This window comes from Sabethes cyaneus, chromosome 1, assembly GCF_943734655.1.
Source record: "Sabethes cyaneus chromosome 1, idSabCyanKW18_F2, whole genome shotgun sequence".
In the NCBI taxonomy this organism is placed as follows: Eukaryota; Metazoa; Arthropoda; class Insecta; order Diptera; family Culicidae; genus Sabethes; species Sabethes cyaneus.
This window is the reverse complement of record NC_071353.1, coordinates 2,042,408-2,067,371: the sequence shown is the minus strand read 5'-3', so window position 1 is coordinate 2,067,371 and position 24,964 is coordinate 2,042,408. Positions and strand designations below refer to the sequence as shown.

The 24,964-nt window shown below is 41.7% G+C and overlaps 1 protein-coding gene across 7 annotated transcripts in view; it reads right to left on the bottom strand.

Moving 5' to 3' along the window:
* LOC128732797 (tensin-1) overlaps positions 1–24,964 on the bottom strand; it is a 183,790-nt gene that overhangs the window by 103,789 nt on the left and 55,037 nt on the right. Inside the window, exons 1-2 of one of the 7 annotated variants that reach the window (XM_053826184.1) lie at positions 15,548–15,905; positions 14,766–15,229 (exon numbers count right to left, since the gene is read on the bottom strand). The exons of 3 other annotated variants lie outside the window; for them this stretch is intronic. In XM_053826184.1, coding sequence (XP_053682159.1) covers positions 14,766–14,816 — 51 coding nt within the window. In that variant the 5' untranslated portion in view covers positions 14,817–15,229; positions 15,548–15,905. Of the gene's footprint in view, positions 1–14,765; positions 15,230–15,547; positions 15,906–24,964 lie in introns of those variants that run through there. 3 more of the 7 variants (XM_053826185.1, XM_053826186.1, XM_053826187.1) reach the window with 3 other exon arrangements.

The window sequence follows — 24,964 nt, the reverse complement described above, 5'->3', positions numbered from 1 at the left end:
AGCTTATCGCTTCTAAAAAGTTACTAAAATGCATTAAGTAGGAGGTTTAAAACCAATTTTGGTACACAATTTTCTCAGCTTTCGAATGAAAGTAACCGAATAGAGCATAGTTTTTATACCAGAGCTAATTTAAGACAAACTGGACCGAAAACTAAAATTTTTCAATAACTCTGTAACAAGTGAGATTTGACCATATGCGTACAAGGATTTTTTTTTTTTCAAATATGATCCTCTATCACTCCCTGAAATATCTGCACTAAGCTACCTAATACCCTGTACAATCGAATCCGGTCAGTTGGTTTCGAGCTACGAGGCTGGTCTAACAAGCCAGTCATCATATGTTCGAATCTTGGTTAGGCGGTGCTGCTAGATAGAGTCAGTAGGATTGTTGCACTAGCCCGGTAATTGTCCTGTACTCTAATAGCCGGCTGTAAAGTCTGTCGATAAAGAACGGTTAAGTCTTAGAAAGACGTTTAAGTCTAAGGCTTTGCTTTTTTTGTATAATCGAATGCGGCCTGTATTTCTATTTCCTCTTTGCCGAAAATAAGCTCTAATTCAATCTGATAGTCAACCTCTAAAAACCAACTGGAAAATTTCCACGGTAAGCGTCAGGGTGCTGTACCAATTTGCAACATGGTAAATAGTAATACTCGTTCGGCAATCAGTAACATGTGCTGCACACACGCTGCATTCCATTGCTGCAGAGCACATGGTTTTTTATGGATATTCTTCAGCAAAGGCAATATCCTCCGACTGGGCTGGATAATTCTCGAGATGTGTTATTTCGAGGAATCACTTCATTGTGACCTCCTTCTGTACAGCGCCGGAGTGATAGCTTTAGCCTTGCGCGTTCACGTCAAAGTCAGAGTGGTAGTCAATGATATTAGCGCAACGGTCGAATATGTACTTCACATCAATAGAACTTGAACAAACGGTAGCACCTCTGCTCCTACAATTAACCCCGTTCTACTCATGACTGCGGCCTATACATGCGGTACAGATCGTTTACTTAGTAAATCCTGGAGATGAACGGCGTCTTGCCTCATGCCCCTCTTAAGCCGCTGTAGTCTGCGAAAATATTTTAATGGAGCGCACGAAAAACAAAAACCGAGCGAAACTTTGCACTTGTTTCGGCGATCGGATGCCTCCTCCATCCGCCAACTATTGCATACGATGCGATCATCATTAATATTTACGAAGCGTCGATGGCAAAAACAGTCGATGGGCCGAACTGCTACCGCGTGGAGTGGAATTTCAATCAACATAAATAAGAACTGTTTCAAGCTGTTAAGCCGGCTTCGAAAATTTGCAAAATCACGCTTTCCTATAGTGACCGACATAGTGATGAAATAGTTTAAAACCGGTCAAAGATGACGCTTCGCGGTTGGATTGATGTGCGAAATCGAGCAGGTTAAAACAAAGTGAAAATATATTTTAGGTTTCTCGTTTACATTGGGTAAATTAACTAATTAAAAAAGTACTTTTGGTTCGTAATTTTGGGGTAATCTACCCCAAAAACCCTTAACCACCGATTGAGCGAACCAAAATATACGAACAACAGTGAAAGCATCTCCACTTCCCACACTCGATGACCTCGGCTCAAGCTGCACTTACCGGCTCAAGTGAAAACCTTTTTTCAATAACGAAAGCCCCTTTGCAGCATATCTAATTAGTTTTTCATTTTAATTCCGTCTAGGTCTGGATTGATTATCCGAGCTGTATATTCGTATGCTGTCGGGGGTTTTCGGTTGTAACTCAACCGAATCACGTGTGGCCGAATTATTCCATTTTCCCACAATACCAGCGCGGGCTTGACTCAATGTTGTGCAAATTGAATCAGGTAAATTATTGTTTCCTTTTTCATTTTCTATTTCTTTTTTGCCTCCATCAAGAGCTACGTAAAGTACACCCTGGGCCATTGTCTGTCTGCTGCTGATGGACGATTGGAAACATTATAGGCATATCATTTAATTACGGCTGAGTGCTAACATATCGAAAGCGTTGAACGGTATGGGAGCAGTTTTTTTTCCCGTGCACTGTGCGAAACAGGCATAATCATGGTAATGTCCAGTCGCGAGTTAGCAGGTCGTTTTTCATCCTATTTTCCACCGTTTGCTGCGGGTTTAATGATAGTAATTTCACATTGCTAGTTTCATTCTCAGAGTACGATGGTTTTTCCTTTTGTCCAACCGTTAAAGGTCGTTGCGATGTTTCGAGGAGTGCTACGTGATTTACGACCACCGTCTCTTATACACTGTAAGATCTTTTACGATTACAATGCAAATCACCTTGAAATAGCTGGCAGCCGATTCAGCGCAGAGTTATAAAGTTTGCTCAAATTTCAAATATTGACACCCCGCGCTGGCCGTAGAAAACTATGATCGTCATCCACGCCATCATCGTCGGTGCGCGTTAATTTCGTCATCGTTTAGGTTGAGCGCCAAAACCAATCTCTGCCGGATCGAAGTAAATCCGTAACGAGGTGCGATTTCAGTGCCAACCCGGCGAAGGAGCGCCACCGCCGCCGCGAATGTATTAGTCGTTGTTTATATTTGGTGCTGTTTTGCGTTCGAAAACTCGATTTCGAATGGCGAATATAATCAAGTTGGTACCTAAATAAACACGAAATAATTTATTTACCAAACTTTGCTCGGTGGAGTTCTTGGTAGGTCGGTCGATTGGAATGCTGTATGAGCTCATCTTAATCATACTAAAATTATCACTTGGTTTTTGCTTTACAGGTACGGTTCCTTTATTAAGTTACTAGTTGAGCCCGAATCTTACGATCCGGAAGAGATAAATATCTGTCCAGAATTCAGAAAACTGTGGACACATTTCCTTGACCAGTGTTTGCGAAGATGTTAAATCTTTGTATTAGTTCTTTGAGTTCTTATATTGCATAATATAGCTCTAAGATGTTGTACATAAAAGAGTCATAGCCGGAAACTGAAACAAATAGTTTTTATGGTCGCATTGGATTTTATTTAAGGGGACATAAACGACTGAAACCTCTCAAAATTTCATTATTTTTTTATTTCAGATTTTAATTCTGTAGTCTTTTCTGCTTATTTTGATACTAATTTTGTAATGATCCTACGGGAAGTGGCCGAAAAACGATCATACACATAAGCATTCCAGTGCGGCGTAGAACAACATCGACGGAATAAAACGCCGCTCCTGAAAAACCACGATTTTCAAACTTTATGTACCTTTTTCTCAGTAACTACACAACGTATTGGAACAAACTTTTTTTGTTATGTTGGTAGTAGTTTGACAAAGACTGTTATAACACAGGTCCATTGTGTTGATTCTATAGGCGGGTGTGAGTGGCTCTGAACCGTCTATTGTCTGCCGCAAATCGATTTATATAGTCGGTGGAAAGATAGACAGAACCGAGTGGCAAAGTTCCGACTTCGAGAATAACGCATTAAAAGTTTGCTGCATTCGAAATCATCTTCTAACTCTGGCTGTTTGCAACATTTATGTAATCTGATTAGTCTGTAGTCTTATTTTTTAAAATTTTGCGACTTGACCCGGTCTGATTTAACACCGACCTTGTTATCGCGACAAACAATCGAGTTGAGCAGGCGAATCGAGCAGTCGAATCAAGCAATCGAGTCAAGCAGATGGGTCGAGCAGTTAAATCAAGCTGTTCAGTCGAGCAGTTGAATCGAATAGTCTAGTCGAGCACTTGAGTCGAACAGTCGAATCGAATGGTCTAGTCAAGCAGTTGGGCCAAGCGGTCAAGTCGAACAGTTGAGTCGAGCAGTTCATTCGAGCAGTCGAGACGAGCAGTTGAGTCGAGCAATCAAATCGAGCAGTCTAATCGACCAGTCCAGTCGAGCAGTCTAGTCAGCCAGTTGAGCAATCAAGCAGTCCAGCAGTCGACCAGTGAGGTGACAGAATACAACCCATTGCCACGAAAGCATGACGTCCTGTCAGGGACCTGTTTGAAGTTACCGATAAGCCTCTTATGACATCCTGTCAGAGATCTGGTTTTCGGTACAGACATTAGCCTATATAAATAGACGCCCGCGCGTCGCCTCGCGTCTAATTGAGAGCTTGGAGGTACGCTATGTAACGCTAACGCTATGTAACGCTATGAGGTGCAACTACGTTGCTTTTGCTCGTCTTGAATGTAATCTGGTGTGATTGGTTTGAGTCTTTGCTTAATGTGGGCGATTATTACCACGAAAAAACATATCGCGCCCCTCGTTTTGGCGACAGACATAAGCCTCTTATATTTATGATGTTACATAACAGTTAAAATTATCCAGTGATCTGCAAAGTGTACCGAAAATATATTGAGTTGTTTTAAAAAAAACTATATTCTGAAAATGATGATCAGTATTTCTGATGAGGCTGAGGATTATATAAATTCTATGAAAAAATGTCTATACAGAACAGCCAAGAAACAATATATGAATTCTTGACGCGAAAATTATTTAAGAAAGAGGTAAGGATTGTGGTAAGGTAAGGTACCATAAAATAAAGTTAGTTCCTCCGAATTTGCGTAAAACTTGCATTTATACTCATTCCTTTTCGAAAAATTTTAAGCCCGTAGTTTTTTTTAGGAATTTCAGGAGTTTTTTTTTGTTTAGATTATAGTCTTTTTAACCAGCTTTGGATCATTCGTGACTTCTGCGGGGTTGGGATTTAAGCCCGGGTCCTCGGCGTAAGAGGCGTGAATGCTAACCACTACGCCGGGACTAACCCAAATTTCAGGAGTTATATTTCTGTTGTTATTTTGGAACTAAAGAGAAATAGACAAAATAATGTTCAAATTTTGTAAAAAATGTTCAGAAAAAGTCTACCCAAGTAGCAACCGGTAGCTGAATTGCAAGAGCAATTGCTGTTTACGGGTTGATTTAAGGTGATCAAAGTTGCATAAAGCAAGCACTTAAATGGTGTTTGAACAAGCGATGTTTAAGCTACTTTAAGTTCTTCAAATCAGCTCTCTCTCAAAAGCTGATAAACAGGCTTAATAGCGGATTTTTCTGCTAAACAATCCGCTTCTAAGCAGCCATGAACATCAAGCCGTTTTACGACTGCTTAAAGGTGTTAAAATGTAGAGTAGAAGCTTTCACTAGACTCACAACTTTCAGACTACTTTAAGGCTGCTTAAGGGCGTTAAAGTGGCTTTACAAACTACTACCAAGTTTTCATTCGGCTTACAGCACACATACTGTCTGATCACAGAAGTTCGCAATTCGGCTGGCCCCAAAAATATATGTCTGTTATCTACATTATCGACTGCTTCAGGTGTAAAGATTTTCCCACTGTCTGTTCTGCGTATGCAGATAGGGCGGACCATACGGTGAGTGCCTATGGACCAGAAGATGGCGGGTTCAATTTCCGAAAAAGGACATGTATTTTTGATTAGCTCACTAATTAAAGTTATTCGAAATTAAAAATATCACGTTCGATAATGTTCACGGCAAAATTAAAATGACGCATTGCATTTTTTTTTAAATTTCAAAATAGATTTTTTTTGGCTGCATAAAGGTTGATGAGACGTTGATTAAGCGCCTGGGAGAGCATATTGCAAAACTATTTCTCGTTCTAAAAATAGAATTGACAGCATTGCGCAAATTGGATAATTAAAAACGCGCAAAAGCCTCTATTAAGCTTCATCGCAGCTTCGAAAGCAGCTTTTAACAAGTCTGAAGCATGATAAAATCACCAGATGTAGATGTTTAAGAGCTGGAAAAAGGTTTTTATTTCTAAACCTAAACCATAGTTCAGCCATAGGTTGAATAAAACCAGCTATAGAAGCGTTTGATCAGCCTGAAATTGTTATTTGGGTATCTTAACTCAATTAACAAAGAAACAGTAATTGTAGCGTGACTAAGCAGCCTTCCTAACCAAGATTCATTGGGCCCCGCCCAACCAGCACACATAATCAATTCAACCTGCAAAAATACTGCTGCTACTGGTGGTTAGCAAATCTTCGATTCGCATATCGCATGTTTCTGACGCTAAACTGCAAGATAAACAATCTTTACCGTTCATACTGATGATGCGATGGATGCACCTCCTCTTCCACCGACGAAGAGAAGGGCTGAGAGCAAAAAAAACATGATTTGATAAATGCCCTCCGCGAGACGTTACAACGAGAATGCATTCCATTCAATCAGCAGACGGCTTGCTGCACCAGCTTCTGCTTCGGTGTGTGGAAGGAAGATGCGTCGCACATTCCACCGACTAAGATCGCGGCAGCCGGAATGATCTGTGAACACTTTGCTCCTCCGGCTCCCGTGTCAATTCGCGATCATCTGCCGGCACGGCCCGCAGTAAGCAAGCCAATCCAAGTGCTGAAGTAAGCCAGACTGTTCGCATACCCCGCCATGTTGATGAAATGAGTAATTGGACAAGCGAAAGTCTAAACAAACGGGTTGTTTTCAGCTGCTCCCGGTGATTTCCGAGAACCGCCAATTACGTATGCAGCCCTGCTTAATCTGGGTCATCGGGTTGTGCATCTCAGAACGATCTGGCGCCGCGGTTTCGGTCAGTTTCGCAAACCATTCGGAAACGCATTATAGCAATTTTACGCCGATTGTTGCGGGTGCATCAAATATTCTACTTATTTTTAGAAGAATCAAATCAGAAGAACAAGAATAGAATTAGTACAACAACCGGTCGTATTTTTTCCTACGAATGATGATTTTATCTTGAAAACACAGACATAAATACAGACATTAACCGCAAGTAATATCTCTAATTACGATCATAAAGCGATTTTTATTTTCTTTCTTGCGCCGCCCTTACTTCAAGCCAGTCCCACCCGGTTTGTAACAAGAACCTGTTTCGTTTCATCTGAATTACTTCTCTTCCGAGGATAATGCTAATAAAGATCCATTCGGTCACGGTTGAATGGACACGGATAGTAAAAAAACAACAACAATTAATCGGCGTCAGCATTTGATCATTTCTTCCATCAACTGTCGAACGACAAGCGGCCGACTTCGGTCAGCAAAGCGCGGTGTAATTCTACACCGTTTGACCAGGCAAAGCCAGTAATCCCGGGAAATGGCAGTTTTTCGCTCGAGCATCATGCTTTCGAATCAAATCGAATGAAACCTGACCAACCGACCGCGCACTTCTTTTTCCCGGCCCGGAGAGCACGTTGATGTCATTCCATCGAGCATGGGTTTTTTCCGCAGAGCACGTACCGTCGTCACACGGCGGCGGCAGTGGCGGCACGGTTCGAGCGAAATGTTTGATTTGCATATTATATGTGCAACAATGTACACACTCGAGATCAGTCGAATCAAAAGGGGCGATCATTATTTTAGAGTGCCCAAAGCCGACCGGCCACTTCATATCAATCGAGGTTATCGCTAGACAAGCAACTTGATGGCTCGGCACGGGCTGTAAAATGGCTAAGTATATGTTCGTGTACTTTTGAATTTTCCTTTTTGGTTGTTGGCCTGAGGAGATCTGACACCGGATTTGTTAAGTACATAATTTCTTGACATTTGGCGTTTCAATTATTGTTGGTCTGTCGAAAAATTCTATAAAGCGTTTCTGTAGAAAATTGCCGTATCGAATGCTGAACGATCAACGATTATTACTGCCTTCCATTCATATTTCTCGCTGGCTTTTTTTTACCAGGATTTAAGGACCAGATTAAAAAAAACTATTTCTCGGATCTTGGAGATACAAAGTATTAACTGTTACAAATATAATATTTCAATTGGCAGCTCTGAAAACAGAAATCATTTTCTTTCAGCAGAAACCCCACCGGTCATAAATTGCAAACAACATTGTGCCAAATTAACCGTCGAGAGTAGCCAAGTCCGTAAAACCGGTTACCGGCGTAAAATTCGACGACAAAAACCAAGCAACGTCAATCGGGGGTTTTGAGCAAAACGGCACACGTGAAAAAGCGTAGATTTACCAGAAAAAAAATCTGTACCGCTTTCCGGCAGCCAACGAAGATCATAATCGGTTTGAGTCTCCCGGTTGACTGCCATCCATTCTATGTTTTATTCCCGCCGTCAAGGTCATACACAGCATGTGGTGGTTTCGCAACCATCCGGCCTGCAGCAGACGGCAGCTCCAAACCAAATCTAATCCAAATTAATAAAAGAAGAACATCCACTGACAGTCAGCGTATACGACGATCACGGAGTAACGATCCGTGTTGCCATTTCTGCAGCTCAGCAGGAAGCGCGGCGATTTTTTTTTATTTGTGGGGCTATCAAAATCGTATGTTGTTTATACAGCATGGCGGCACACGCTGGCTTTTGATGTGAATGATGGATTTTCGATGTAGCTGAAGCATAGATTCCGCTCGTTAAATGGATTAACGAACATTCCAGGGAGCACGACTGGTCAGAAGTTGTAAAAACTTGTGGCAAAAATAGACTTAGTAATGGATTGAATCAATGCCAGAGCAAAGTTTAAACTTAAAAGCGATTGGGCCAGATGTTCGTGGAGCATCGGATGTAGTAAAAAAAATCACTATGAACCGGACTTTATCACACTTTTTTTTTGTTTAGCTGTTTGCCAGCCGATTGATGAATTGTTCAACTTGCTATCGAACCCCATATTCGCATGTTGCTTTTGCTCCGGACGGCCGATTTGTCATTGTAATTTGCACCGATAGGCGCCTCCTCGTAATGTTACCTATTTTTGAACACTATTGGTCACTATGTAAATAGAAATAAAACATTCGACAGTTAATCGAACTTCGGGCAGTGATGAATCACCTAAAGGTAACAAGCATTTTTCTAGCAAAGTTAGAAATAAAAATCTCTTTCCCCCACCAAGATAAGTGCGTTGACTGACTGACGACGAGTTAGTACGATGACGCCAGCGACACGTGTTCTCTGTGCCCTGGACACTTTCCTGTGGCACCGATGACTGGCGCCAAAGCGGAAAAGTGCTAAAAGCGTTTTGTTTTCAAGGCTAGGCCTATCAATACCGAAAAGGTACGCTTTTAATTTTCTCAAAAAATTAGACACACTCAATTCATTCCCACCTCCTCCTTTCTTTCTCCTCACCACATCCTCACATGAGCAGCTGCATCAAAACAAACCGGCAACAGGTACCTTACGGCCGGACGAACCCTCCGAGAAGGCAAAAAGTGAAAAAGTCGAAAACATCGACTGACAGGAGAGAATCGAGATTAGATCTTTGGGTTTACGATCGCACGACGACGACGACGACGACGACTACGACTACGACGGCATGTGAGTGTGTATTTCTTTCACATGGTGCGATAAAGCCGACCCGCAGCGACAGAAGCGCCGGAGGGGAAGAGAGGGTGGGTGTATGTCACAGAATTTGACACTATCAAAATCCGAAGATCTTAACGCAGCGATTTTTTCCCCCTGATAGATGCGGGTTTCGTGATCGAGAACACGGATGTCGTTTCCTCCCGAACAGAAGTCCGTGAATGGATTCTAAAAAAGGAAAAGGTGATTTTTGGCTGTTGTGCCGCGATTGAATCTGATAAGCTTCTTATGTAATCTGTGTTGTTGTTGGTTTTTTGTGGTATTGTTCGATTGGTTGTTACTTCGACAAGTGGAATCCAATATTCGGATTAGCCGGTTTAATTCCAATCGGTGCAGTGGTCCAGTATCGGTTGACAAATTTTTGGAAGGGTCGTCTTATTGGATTGGGTTTATTTGATGAATTGTGTTGTAGATCTTTGGTTTTATATGGTTTTGAAACACAAATCTCTAACTTCATATTAATACAGCTAGTATCAAGTTTCGGGTTAAAAGTATCAAGTGGCTTTCTAAAAAAAATGTTGCTTTTCTAGGATATAACAAGTAATCTTTATGGAACCTAATGTTTTGTGGAGAAAAATAAACATTTCTGTGGTGAAAAATCGAAACTATATTAAAACAACAGCATTCAAATTGGTTTATAAAATTCTTATCTGCAGTATAGATTGTCTCACATAGTATAGGAAATAGCCTAGGAGAAAGTGATTGTTTATTTGGAGCCACTTTTAATTATTTTTTCCTTAATTAAAGGGTGTCCCACATCAAATTCAACCACGGAAGAAACGCTTTCGAAAATTATCTAATTTACCGATCCTTTTCAAACTTTCAGACAATAAAGTTATAAACCATTAGTAAGCTTTCGGCATAGTTATTTCAGTCAATTTCAATACCATAAACGTATGCTCGCACCTGACGCTTAACTCCACTCACAAGGTTCTGTACAACATCTGGCTGCAGCTTCTTCTGTAGGTAAACCCATTTTTTCTTCATATCTTCCTTAGATTTGACCTCCTTGGGATGCTTCCGCAGTTCCTGCTTCATAATAGTCCAGTATTTTTCGATGGGCCGTAGTTCCGGTGCGTTGCGGTGGAGGGGTTCATGTCCTTGGGTACGACAGTAACTCCATTGGCTTTGTACCACTCCAGGACATCCTCTGAATAGTGGCACGATGCCAGATCCGGCCAGAAGATCGTAGGGCCCTCGTGTTGCTTCAACAGAGGAAGCAGACTTCTGTAGACACTCCTTAAGATAGATCTGCCCGTTTACAGTTTCGGTAGTCACGAACGGCACACTCCATTTGCCACATGAGCAGATCGCTTCCTAAATCATGTATTGCTTGGCAAATTTTGAAAGTTTCTGCTTCCTTATTTCCTCTGGAATATCAAACTTGTGCTAGGCGATGAAGAGCAGTAGCTCCGGAAGCTGCCGAAAAACCGCCTTGACGTAAGTCTCATCATCCATAACGAGACAATGAGGCTTCGTTTCCCGGCCCGTGACCTTCCCGCCGTAATTTGCCGTGTTGCATACGCAGTCCTTCCCGTTCCTTCCTGCGCTCTGAATGAAAGGCTTGGCCAGATTTAACTTTTTGGCCGCATCCCTGACCGAACAATTGGGATTCTCCTTAAAGGCTTCCACGACACGCTTGTAATCCTGATCACTAATAGAACATCCATTCTGACCGTATTTTTCCTTCGGTTCAATGCTCAGAATTTCGTAGTAACGTTTAATCACACGACTCACACGATTCCGAGTTGTTTTCCGATATCCCGATGCGAGAGTTGAAAATTTTCCAGGTGCTTGCGCAAAATCAATTCTCGACGTTTCTTTTCGGGTGACGCCATTTTTTTCAATTTTCGATAAACTGACAGCGATAAAAACACAGTGTAAACAATACACTCCAAACTACTTCTACCCAAATTTTCGAGAGAAAATACCCAATGGGTAATTATCTACAGCGTTTCTTCTGTGGTGCAATTTGATGTGGGACACACTTTATGTGTTGATTGTGTTGACAATTTGCCGGCCCTGTTAATTTTTTCAAAGCTTTCATTTGCTGACTAAAAGCTTACCAGAAAAAATAGACATTTCTTAATGAAATGGGGCTGCACCGAATCGTATGTTTTCTATAATTAGTCTGAAGTTCCTCAGGAAAGTAATCTGGGAACATTCATATCTATACCTATAAAAATGGATTTCTGTCTGTCTGTTCGTCTGTCGAAAACTACTGCACCGATCGGCGTGAAAATTTGCATGTAGGGGTTTTCGAGGCCAGGGAAGATTCTTATGATGGTAAAAGACCCTTCCCCCACATAGAGAGGGGGCTGCCATACAAATGAAACACAAGTTTCTGCATGACTAGAGAACTAATCGAGCAAATGGAATCAAATGTGGCATGTGGGTGTTTCTGGAGGCAGGATTTTTTTCTATAGTGAATTGAGACCCTTAACCTCTTTTGGAAGGGAATTAAGACTCCTCCCCCTTTTAAGAGGGGGGCTGCCATACAAATGAAATACAAATTTTATCATAACTCGAGAACTAATCAATCAAATGGAACCAAATTTGACATGTGGGGGTTTTTGGAGTCAAGAATTTTTTTCTATGGTGAATTACGACTTCTCCCCACTTTAGGAGGGGGCTCCCATACAAATAAAATACAAATTTCCTCATAACTCGAAAAGTAATCAAGCAAATGGAATCAAATTTGGCATGAGGGGGATTTTAGAGGCATGAATTTATTTTTTGATGGTTTGAGACCCCTCACCCCTGTGGTAGTAGGGGCAGACTCTCATACAAATGCAACAGAAATTTTCAGAACAGAACTCAGAAACAGAACAGAACAGAAACTAATCGAAGACACTTCCTTGAGAGTGTCCCCGAAACGCGTACGTAGCACATCACTCGCTCCAGAGTAGCTTTGATCAGCCGCGTCAGTTTGTCCGAAAACCCGTACTCGTGCATTATCTGTCATAGCTGTTCTCGTTTAACTGTATCGTATGCTGCCTTGAAATCCACGAAAATATGATGCGTGGGCACGTTGCACTCGCGACATTTCTGGAGGATTTGTCGGAGAGTAAAAATTTGATTCGTAGTAGCATAAAGGCCCCCATAAAGCCCACTTGATACTGCCCTACGAAATCTCTTGCTATTGGAGATAGGCGATGCAACAAAATCTGGGAGAGCACCTTGTGGGCGGCGTTGACCAGCGTAATGCCGCGGTAGTTACAGCAGTTTAGCCGCTCGCCCTTTTTGTAGATGGGACAGACTACGCCTTCCATCCGCTCCTCCGGTAGTTTCTCTTCTTCCCAAATCCTTGAAATCAGCCAGTGAAGTGGCGTTGCTAGCGGTTCTTGGTCATTTTTGTAGAGTTCTGCCAGGAGTCGGTCCTTTCCGGCGTCTCTATTATTCTCCAGCAGACCGATTTCTCGCCGGATCTCTTCTCTGACTATGTAAGCTAATAAAATATGGAAAATTTTATCCAGATTTCAAAGTTTTGTGGCCAAATAAGAGACTTTTAATATTGTTGGCTTAAGTATTGTTATCTTTCATATCGTCCAAATTGTCCCAATTTAAACGATCATTATGAGAGCAACTTTGTTCAAAATGCAGGCGACTGAAAAAAATCTTTGCGGTCAGAAAATCGGTTCAATTTGCTTGGTTTTGTAGTCAAGTTTTACTAGTTTAGCATTTAATAAGTTTCATTCACCACTCTATTGGCAGATTTATTTTGAATCGATTGGTGTACCGTTGCTAGCGGTTCTTGGTCATTTTTGTAGAGTTCTGCCGGGAGTCGGTCCTTTCCGGCGGCTCTATTATTCTCCAGCAGACCGATTTCTCGCCGGATCTCTTCTCTGACTATGTTAGCTAATAAAATCTGGAAAATTTTCTGGCCAAATAAGAGACTTTGAATATTGTTGGCTTAAGTATTGTTATCTTTCATATCGTCCAAATTGTCCCAATTTAAACGATCATTATGAGAGCAACTTTGTTCAAAATGCAGGCACGTAGGCGGCTGAAAAAAATCTTTGCGGGGAGAAAATCGGTTGAATTTGCTTAGTTTTGTAGTCAAGTTTTACTAGTTTAGCATTTAATAAGTTTCATTCACCACTCTATTGGCAGATTTATTTTGAATCGATTGGTGTACGAACAAATATAATCTATTCGTAATTCACAGAGCAATCACGGTTTGAAACCTAGCATTTTTTTTTCTTGATAATAAAACGCATTGATTGCGTAAGCTAACTTTACGGCTGGCTTTTACATAACATCATTAAATTTATACTGTAAGCTAAACCACCACATGCTGGCTGTTTTTATTGAATGCACTGCAGCTTCAACTGACATGAAACATATTTTTGAGAAATCTGTTTTATGAAACCTAATCATCCTGATCTGATCTTCTGGCATTATAACGTCAGTTACGTTTTGTAATTTATTTTTTTTGCAGATAGCGTCAGGTCACTGCGATTTTAGTAACTCGTACTATCTGTGCATAAGCTTTGTAAAACTTTTTACTGTAAACTAACTTTTTACAATATTGTGAGTTGCAATCGTGTATATAAAATCGCGTACTGAACTCGGTGATTAAACCTTATAAAAAATGCAATTGCGATGTATTAAATGACTTGTACTTCATACGATGATCAAAAAGAATACTCATCCTGCGAGCTGTTTGGGTAGGGTAAAAACCGAAATGCTATAAAAGCGTTTATTGTAAAGGTAGTGCCACTTGTGAGGTCAGGATTGGGTCGCCATAATTTTGACCTTTGCTACGATGTTTTTGCATTTTGCAGTTTTGCAAACTTCCTTCCCAACCATGCCGACATTCCCTTAATATCGAGCGCAAGTTTTGAAGGTATTTTTTAAATTTTAGTTGAAATTTTAGTTTTTAATAGTGATTGAACAACTTTCTGGAAAATCACAAGACGCAGATGTTTTGCTTATTTCGAGCGATTTTTTTTTTTGGTTTCTTAGAAAGAAAAATAATTATTTGATTATCAAACTTTTCTGCTAAATTATGGTTTCCACTATAATAACTTGCTCAAATATCTTCTCAATGATCTTCACTGAAGATTCACTTTTCCTGTAGAAGTGACCAAATACCAATACTTTCATATCAAACTTTGTTTAACCTTTATCTAGGAACTGGAAAACGTAATTAACCAAATCAAGTAGAGAATCTCAAAGGTTAAAAATTCAACGTAAACTGCGCGTAACACAAAAAATAACTAAATGGTTTAAAAATAATGAAACAACATTAAATGTTGACAAATTTTGTCTTTTTCATTTAGTATGAAAACCTTAAGATCATTGCAAAATGTGCAAAGTTTCTTCTTTCTGCTTCTAATGATTCAAAACAAACATTCGCTCGATTCAAGCGAGCCGGCCCGTTGTTTGTTTATATCAAGCAAACAACAATACTGATTAAATTTACCAACTCCTTCAGCGGCCATCCCCAATCGATCGGGCAAACACAACTAAACAATACAGCACACAGTTGAGAATATTTGCGCAAAAGTATATTTTTACCTTTTTCAGCGTGCTGGACAGACTGAACGACTGCGAGTTTACTCTTATCATGGTTGTGGTTGATTGCTTCGGATGACGTCGCTACAACACTGGAAAGAACTTTCGCACTAAATTCAGTTCAGAGCTGATTGCGTGAAAGCAAAACTCGGACTTAGAACCTGACCGGAGAACTTCTTTCTCGTTTCTGTTGTGGTCAGACAGAACTTTAAAAAACAGGAGCTAATTAATATGCACTGTTTGACTGCTTGCTTATACTTTTTTTTACTGCTTGTTCGATGAAACGACAACAGAAAACCCGAAAGGCACGGTGGACAATAGCACTGACATCACCACCATCGTTAACACTGTGAAGGATTTTACGCGACAGTCACCGTATGTATCCGATTCAAATTCGGTTAGCGAATTTCTTCGTCGAGTTGTAAACACGGCACGGGTTTATAGAAAAAAAACGTACACACTGCGGGCTGTAAAAAATGATTTAATTACCAATTGTTAACGCATATAGAAATACTGCGATAACGGTTCATTCGTGTTCCGATTATGATCACAGGTAAAAGACTGTAAACCGTTGAGAAGCCGTTCTCGCATTAATCCGTCATCGGCAAGCCCCTCGGTTTACTAGCCCACTTGGACCTCCTATCAGCGTAATTAGCATTCCGTCGTTATCTCCTGTTCAGAGTGCAAAACATGCAGTCACACCCGAAGTGACCAGCGCACGAGCCAATTTCGCACTTGGTCCGGAAAACGATCGTAATCCGGTCCCTTCCCAGAGCTTGAGCTACCTGCACGATTTAGCAAACCCCACTGCACAGCACAACGCAAGATGAAGCTAGAGTTAATCCCGTTTCACACTTTTTATGCGCCCAGTAACACTTGAGATCACCTTACCCAAGTACCGGGTCGCGGAATAACGGAACCACCGCGCGTCGCTTCAACCGATGCGATGTTGTGATATTTGAGCACCTGAACAACGTAGCGTGATCTCAACGCAGGTAATGGCAGGATCGCGTTCGGGCTAAGCGTGCGATCAGCAGATCCTGGAGCCACATAAACCCAAAATTTCCTGTACAATGTAAGGATTTCCAGCAGAAAACAAATAAAATACAACAATATCAAGCGCGCGATTTTGCTAACTGCTTCCCGTTATACACTGTGTACGATCACTTCGAAGGTTCATATGCGACTAAAAACCTGCGGGTCCTCGCTCTCTCGCTCTCACTCTCTGTTAGTTCCGCTCGCATGCTAATCGGACGCCGCTCTCACGACTCACGGCAAACATCGCAGCTACTCCCGCCACTGCTTGCCATTGCTGCTTGCTAGCTATGCGTTCGGGTGGAAACATGCTGCGAGGGACGCCTAAGGAGGACGCAATAAAAACAGTCCCGCCGTGCCGCATATGCATGCACAAATATTTTTTCCACACCTTCACCCAAACCACCCACACCCCGACCCTCTAGAAAGGCCTTCTGGTTTGCATGGCAACCTTCGGGTTTGGTTCCTTCTGCTGATGTTATTTTTTTTCGTTGCCTTTCTTCTGTTGTCGCTTTTTTTTGGGCTCCGGTTTTCTGTTGCTTCCTCGCTCGCCCACGGACGGACAGCAACAGCGGGGTGGTTCTACGGGTTCTACCGATGCTTGTGCGTGTAATTCAGTTAACCCGCATTCATCGGAATCGTTTATCTATACTATAGTTTTATTATTATGATTATTGATAATCGCACTGACCCGACCCTATCGATTATAGCATTAGCGTTGCTTATTATTAATATTAATAGGTACACGTAGACAACGCTGTTGAGAATGTTGTGCGGCGAGCGGGCTTTGAAATTATGCGATTAGTATAACAATGGCTTTGTTCGCCAACGAGGTTGGTTGAAACAATATGATTTATTGCATGATTCTGATTGATAAGCAATAAAAAAGACTATTATTAGCTTCAGCGTCATCTCAGGTAGATCATTGTAAGTTACTGGCAAATGCATTCAAATGAACATTCACATTCCTCAATCAAATCAACAATATTTTATGACATTCAAAAACAAAAAAAACGGTAGTAAAGTTAATATTTATTGCCTTCCTTATTGAACGGAACCACCCTACCATCAACCATGCAAATAATTTTCTTCGCTTCAAATTTCGCATCTTCTCGTTCCGCTGATGATCGTGTTGTTGTCTTACATACATGTAGTAGGATCAAACCGTATACGTAAAAGTTCTTCCAGCAACCCACCGCCAGCAAGGAGTGGATTAACAACACTCCGACTAAGCGCCTCTCGCAGCCTGCGTCAAATTTTGAGAAATGTGCGTCGTAGACAGAGACAAAGAGCGGCTCGCTGATGGGCTGATTTCTCTCCCCTCGCTTTGGCTCTCTTGAGCTTGTGCTTTCAAAGTAGCTGGTGCTAACGGGTTTGGATATCGCCGAACTTGGCCTGGACCCTTCCGCCGAGATTCTGGACGAAGGACCGTAGCAAAACGAAACCGACAAGAACACACGTCGTATGGGACGAATTTGATTCCAGTTTTTTATTATTGTTCGAAGGCTCGTTTACATTACATCCATCGACCCAGAACAAGGAATGAAACAGGCGAAAGGCGCTTCTCTAGCTATAGTTCAATCTCAATGCGATACTGGCCAAGTGGCCAGGCCAGGCACTTCACTGACTGACGAGAGGGTGTTGACTCTTGCTGTGCGGTCATTTGTAGGTAGATTCTTCGAATGACAAAGTCAACAAACATGTGTGCAACGTGATGAGTGACGCAGTGGAAGACTGCCGGGCATCTTTTCTTGCTGCAGCCAAGAGCAGGCGCTTAATCATAATGGCCAATATAAATAAAAGCAGATTTAATGCCATCCGACAGCACTTTTCTTTGTCAGTAGAAACCGAACAGATGCGCGGCACAAATTGCAAAAACAAGCATATCATCCAATGCGCAATGGGTTAGCGATAAATTCGCTCTGTTTACATCGTTTTTCCCTCCTTTCACTGTGCGCCATCAACCGGAGGACGAATGTAGGTGAGTGAATTCCCCTGCAACTACGACTCTCCTCCACCAAGCACACATCCCGGCATCGGTTGTGCCGTTTCTAGGTACCTTTCAGGATACTACGGGTTGCCGAAGCGCAGCGGTGGGAAATTTCAGCCCCACGGGTTTGACAGACTGACTGGTGGATTAATGGCAATCTGAGAGTGTATGTTTTTCGAGATTGTTGAAAAATGGCAAACACTTTTTTTTGTTGCTCATTCTAGCGACCTCGGTGAAAAGTAGCGAACGAAACGAACGAGTCCGTCTCTTCTAGAAATAACTAATGACAGAGTGTGAACAGTTCAATCAAAACAAATTGCAACAAGAGTCCCCGCGAGCGGGCGATTATCCCTGCAGGCGAGGGCTGGATGAGGTCAAGCGGTTGGCAAGTTAGGTGGTAGAAATGCTGAGTGGTGCCTCTTGAAAGAAGGCCTGATGCCAAGGTATCTGTTTAGAAACGATGAGTGTTTAGTGTTGTGGACGTAATTGAGCTAAGTGATGATTCACCCAATTACCACAAAAATTATAGCTGTTTAATTGCTGGAAACTGCAACAATACAAATTCAATAATAAAATTAAACAGTAGAACAAAAATTGAAACAATGGATTTAACGCAATCAGAGACACTAAACAGAATGAAGCAAGCAGGCTCGTTTACATTACATCCATCGACCCAGAACAAGGAATGAAACAGGCGAAAGGCGCTTCTCTAGCTATAGTTCAATCTCAATGCGATACTGGCCAAGTGGCCAGGCCAGGCACTTCACTTCGCTGACTTCTCTCTTTAATGACGACGGACCGTCATCGATCCTGCGCCAAATGAATTACAGTAATGTTCCGATTTTGTCAGCCCTATGTTGCATTTTGGGCTGACAAAATGGGCAAACTGACAAAATCGGGGGAAAATTTTTTGAAAATTTTTGAAAATTCAAGACTTAAGACCTAGCAATATCGAAGAATTCTATTGAAAATTAAATTTCAACCCTCAATTGGTCAACCGAAAGCACAATGAACCGGGCACAGCTCACTGGTTCAGAACCTTTTTTGGTGCATATTCGCTTTGAGCGGGAAAACTTGGTTTTAGGTTTATGGAACCTTTGGAAGAGTCTCTTAATATTAAAAGTTCTATCGTCCAGTGGAATTCAAATTTTGATTAATCCCCCTAAAAGTGCAATAAAAAATGTATTTTTCTTCAGTTTCAATATAACACTTTGATGTGTTCTGCAAAGTTTTACAGAATATTATTACAAAAATTTTTGCTTAGGACAGTAACCTTCTATCTCTTCAGCAAAGATAGAAAAATCCTATTTCTCATAAATAAAAAATCGTTAAAATCAGTTTTTCTATTCTAGCTGTTTTTTTAGGTGTTGTATGACTTTTTCCAGGTTTACAAAGTTGTACAAATAGTAAATATACACAACAATGCAGAATATAGTATACCTCTATCTTTGCTTGTTTAGGAACTATAGAACTTTTACAATAAAAATACCCTAATTTTGACCCCGAATTACTCGCAAGAAGGCATCATTTTATTCAAAAACTCTCCGCAGAGAATCAGAATAGTTTCAAGCAGGCTGAAAAGTATTATAAATCATGTTTAAAAGCACAAAAGTTAAGCAAAATGTATAGGCTGACAAAATCGAGATAAAAATCTGATAAAATCGTCGATCAGCTTTCTTTAGCGTCTATACCGTCTAACCGTAAAGGATCACCAGGAGCATTAATGTGCAGTAGAGCGCCAGTTTTGTGCGAATTCGCAACCCACAGAACTTGAGCTAGCTATGTAATCCGTGAAATTCGTGACTGCAATTCGTCGTTTTACTTCGCGACTTACATCGTTGTCACATGTCACGAGTATACCAAGGTAGGGTATGTTGCTACATCGTCGTAATTGCCTATTCCCGTCCTATCCAACACAAATTATTAAAAATATCAGCATTTTTATGACACACAATGCAAAACTAGTTATTCCCTAATATTTTAGTTAGTTGTCTATCATACGCAATCAATCAAAGTGAGCTGAGATCTATTTAAATGCTTTTTATCATTAAAGAAGTCCTACCAGCCAAATTTCCTACGTTTTTTCGTGCGACGAAGAAGACAATGTCGACTAATCGTGCTAATTTCCGTCATTCATAAATGAAAATAACTCACGCAAGGCATTGTCGTTATTCTACAGCCAGAAAAACTTGCCTTACCTGCAGAAATTTTGTAGAATAACATTTGTTATGCCGTCCTACACAAATACATGCGCATTAGCTTCGTAAACATTGTTGTGATGAACGGTACGACGAATTTTAGCAATAAAGTCAGTTGCGTAATTTCAATAATATGCTTTAATAGTCGCTTTTCAGTGATTTCAAAGTTCACGGATCGGAAGGTAAGTGTGTTTTAGTCAAATCAGTACAAGAACTTTTGGAGTATTCACTAAATCCATCCAGCAAATAATGAAAATTAGAATGGCTTTCCTTATTACGACGGAAATTAGAAAAAGACCCTATCTCAATTCCTTCACTACTTCATATTGTTCCCATCCAGTTCGAGCTCGGAACCAACACCATTTGGACTTCCACGTTCCCTGCCAGGAACCATGTACTTCGTTTTGGCGGAATTGATGGTAAGTCCCAATTTTGCTGCCTCCCATTTAAAAATAATAAAGATTTCTTCCACCACTATACGCTTGATTCCGACGATACTGACGTCATCCGCAAAACCAAGAAGCATGTTTGATTTCGTGATGATAGTTCCGTTCCTTTCCACGTTTTCTCTTCGTATCGCATATTCCAAGGCAATATTGAATAGGTAACAGGTTAGTGAGTGCATCCCCTTACTTGAGTCCGTCAAACGTCACGAAACCGGCTGAAGTCTCAGGCGCTATTCTGACGCATAAGTTTAGCCCATCCAGCATCGTACAAATACGCTGATTCGTTTGAAAATCTTTTTCTAGCATCATCTATCACAGCGCATTTCGTTTAACTGAACCATATGCCGCCTTGAAGCCCACATACAGATGATGGTCAGCAAGTTGTACTCCCGGAACATGCCTAGTAACTAACGCATCCAACCGTTTACTAGACGTTCTGGATTTATCTTGTAGATTGAAGCAGCAATTCACTAAAAAAGGTTCGGTTCAAGCCAGAATCAAAGGCTTCTGTCCATGGACGTCCTTTGACCTTTGGAAGCTCATGCATATCGAAGAGAACGTATTTGCACGGCATAAGAGACGACCTGTAGACAATCACCTGAACGATCTCCTCGATCATATATCTAAAAAGGCTCGGCATACCAGCCTCCTTCCTTAAAACACATCACGTTTTTTTCTCAATTTTGCTGAAGGACGTGTTCAATGAATGTATAGAAACTGGACATTACCCTGATGTCCTCAAAATGTCCCGCGTGGTTCCTATTCATAAGTCTGGGAGCAACACTGATGTAAGCAACTACCGGCCAATCTCTGTCTTATCTGCCATAAACAAGATCTTGGAACAACTGTTGACAAAAAGGATTGTGGATTTTCTACAACAAAACAGCATACTATACAACTACCAGTATGGCTTTCGCACTGGTTTGAGTACGTTGGCTGCTGCCTGTGAGCTTGTTGACGAAATCACCAAAGTTCTTGATATTGGGAAGCTCATGGGAGTTTTATTCCTTGATCTCAAAAAAGTATTCGATACTATCGATCACCAAATTCTGCTTCGTAAGCTCGACTATTACGGAATCCGGGGTGCCGCCAATCAGCTTTTGGAAAGTTATCTCCGTGGCCGAACTCAATATGTCGAGATCAACGGAATAAAGAGTAGTCTCTGCAATTTGACAGTCGGTGTACCGCAAGGAAGCAATCTAGGTCCACTGTTATTCATAGTCTACGATATTGCCAACCTTAATCTACGCGAGAAACCACGCTTGTTCGCTGACGATACCTCTCTTTCGTACCCTGGTTCTAATGCTGACGAAATAAAAGGTCAAATGTTGGAAGATATGACATTGCTACAACAATACTTCACTGAAAACCTCCTGTCTCTCAACCTAAACAAAACCAGACTTATGATGTTCCGATCTTCGCGATCTACATCTGGTGCTAGCCTCAATCTAATGGTAAACAGCACCGAAGTTCTTCAGGAAGAAAAATTTAAGTACCTTGGGCTTATATTTGACTCTTCTTTGAAATGCAAGCATCACATTGAAGCAGTGTCGTCCAGTCTAAGTTCGGTCTGTGGTTTTTTGTGGAAAACGTCCAAATTCCTTCCACGTAAACAGCTACTAACACTGTATCATGCATTCGTTCAGTCCAAGCTGCAGTGCCTTATTTCGATATGGGGAGCTGCAAGCAAAGCACAGATGATGTCGCTTCAACGTCTACAAAACCGTTGGTTAAAGGCTATATACCAAAAAACTCGTTTATACCCGACAATCCACTTATACAGCGAATCTGATGGATCTGTACTGCTGGTATCAGCGTTAAGGGAGTTACAATGCGTAGTACAAATACATAGTATGTTGTATAATACAAATACACACCACAACATGCGGATCGACATTTCAAGTCACAGTTACCGTACAAGAGGTCGAGCTAATCTAATCCTCAGAAGGCCGAACACGGAGCTGAAAAAGTCCGTCTCTTACTTCGCAATATCGCGATACAATATGTTGCCTGTCTCAATGAAAAATGAACGAATTGAATGGAAATTCAAAAGAGATGTTAAAGCTCACTTGCGGAAAAATTTACGTTACTACATACTATAAACAGCGATCAAAACTCGTATGACTCGAATGCAGCTCTGGAGAATGGCTATAATTCTCCTTCGTCAAAAAACCATCCGGCCCTGAGATGTCCGTCTCCGTCTGTGATACGTAATTTAATCAATCATTATTTGTAATAATACATTGTAATAGTTCTTGCCCTTCCTTAAAAGAGTATTAAGCTCACTGGAAGGGCACTTTATTGTAATTGTGTTGAAATGATGGAAAGGTTTTGTGCCTGTGGGAAAAGGGGCTATTGCTTCATTCCCAGGGGTTTTCCTTCTCCTTCTCCCAAGATACGACTGAACATTCGGCGGTTATCTGCGGAAGGAGTTGCTGCAGAGTACTCTTGGAAGACTGAGAGCGGATCGGTGAACATCTCGGAGGGAACTTGAACGAACAGTGGAGACACATCCACGACGCGATTAGAACTACAGCGCGGGAAGTGTTGGGTACTACTGTTGCAGCCACTTCCAGTCGGTGGTTTGTGGCAGAGTGCCAGCGAGTGACTGATGAGAAAAATCGAGCCAGAGGTCACATATTGGCTGCAACTGTGACACGCCAGAGCAGAGATAGATACCGAGATGCCGAAAAGAGATTTCACCGTCGTAAGAAACGTCAGCACTAGGATCGCACGATACGAGATGCTTCTTTAATACGATCAACGGAATCAGGAACCGAACCGTGCCAACTCCTGTGCAACAAGGAGGGGAACCTCAATACCGAAACATCGGAGCTGGCTAGACGTTGGAAACAACATTTCGATGCATTGTTGAATGGCGAACAAGATGGAGCGGTCAACAGAAACAGGATAACGATCGAGGATGATGGACAAGCTGTGGATCTACCAACTTTGGACGAGGTTAGGAAAGCAGCGAGAGAGCTGAAAAACGGCAAAGCAACTGGAAAGGACGGCATCCCCGCCGATCTTTTGAAAGTCGGGAAGAACGGCTGCATTGTGCAATCCATCAGGTTATACTAAAAGTATGGACTGAGGAAGAATTACCTACGGACTGGTTGGTAGGTCAATCGACTCGAATGCAGCAATTATCGAGGCATTACTCTCCTCAATTCTGCGTACAAAATTCTCTCCCGCATCCTGTTTCTTAGACTGAGGCCGTTGCAGGAAACTTTTGTTGGTGAATACCAGTGCGGTTTTCGAAAGGAACGCTATCCTTGAATCCTCGATAAATTCCGGGAATTCAACTTGCAGACTCACCATTTGTTTATAGACTTCAAGGCAGCGTACGATTCAGTTAAACGAAATGGACTGTGGCAGATTATGCTTGAAAATGGTTTTCCAACCAAACTGATTAGGCTGATACGTGCTACCCCTGATGGTTCAAAATCAAGCGTCAGGATAGCGGGTGAGACATCGGACTCGTTTGTGACGTTAGATGTATTGAAGCAACGTGATGGACTATCGAATTCGCTGTTCAACATTGCATTGGAAGGTGCTATTTGAAGGGCAGGCGTGCAAAGAAGCGGTACTATCATCACGATATCTCATATGCTCGTAGGGTTCGCGGACGACATCGATATCATCGGTGTTACCCGTAGAGCTGTGGAAGAAGCGTACACGCATCTTAAGGAGGACGCAACGAGGATAGGGCTACATAATAAATTTTACCAAAACAAAGTATATGGTGACTGGAAGAGAGCGTGGTAGTCCTTCGGGTGTTGGAACTGCGGTGGTGATAGATGGAGATACTTTTGAAGTGGCTGACGAATTTGTTTACCTTGATACGTCAGTGTCATGTGACAACGATGTGAGCCGTGAAGTAAAAAGGCGGATGGCGGCTGCCAACAGGGCCTTCTACGGATTACGTAGCCAGCTGAGGTCCCGTACCCTACAACTCTGTACAAAACTTGCGCTCTATAAGACGCTAATTCTCCCGGTGCTGCTCTACGGCCACGAAGCGTGGACGTTGAAAAAGAGCGACCGACGAGCTCTTGACGTTTTCGAGTGTAAGATCCTGCGATCTATCTATTGTTGGCGGCATATTAGACGAAGGAGTGTGGCGCAGGCGCATGAATCATAAAATATATCAAGTGTACAAAGATGAGGATATTGTGAAGCGAATAAAATACGGCAGGCTACAATGGGCTGGCCACGTAGCAAGGATGCCGGATGAGAGACCAGCGAAAACAATATTCAACAGAGAACCCGACATAGGCCGATGACTTCGAGGCAGATCCCGTACCCGTACCCATTGGATGAGCGCTGTTGACGAGGATGCTAGAACAGCGGGTGATGGGGGTGACTGGAGAGCGGCAGCCCAAGACCGAGTATTGTGGAGACGGCATGGATTGGATAACCGGTTTGTCGTCGAAAAAGTAAGTAAAGTAAGTATTTTATTAAGTTTCATATGATATCACATAATACCTTTCAATTCTAAGGACTTTAAGGTTTTCTGACTTTTCTAAAGTTATT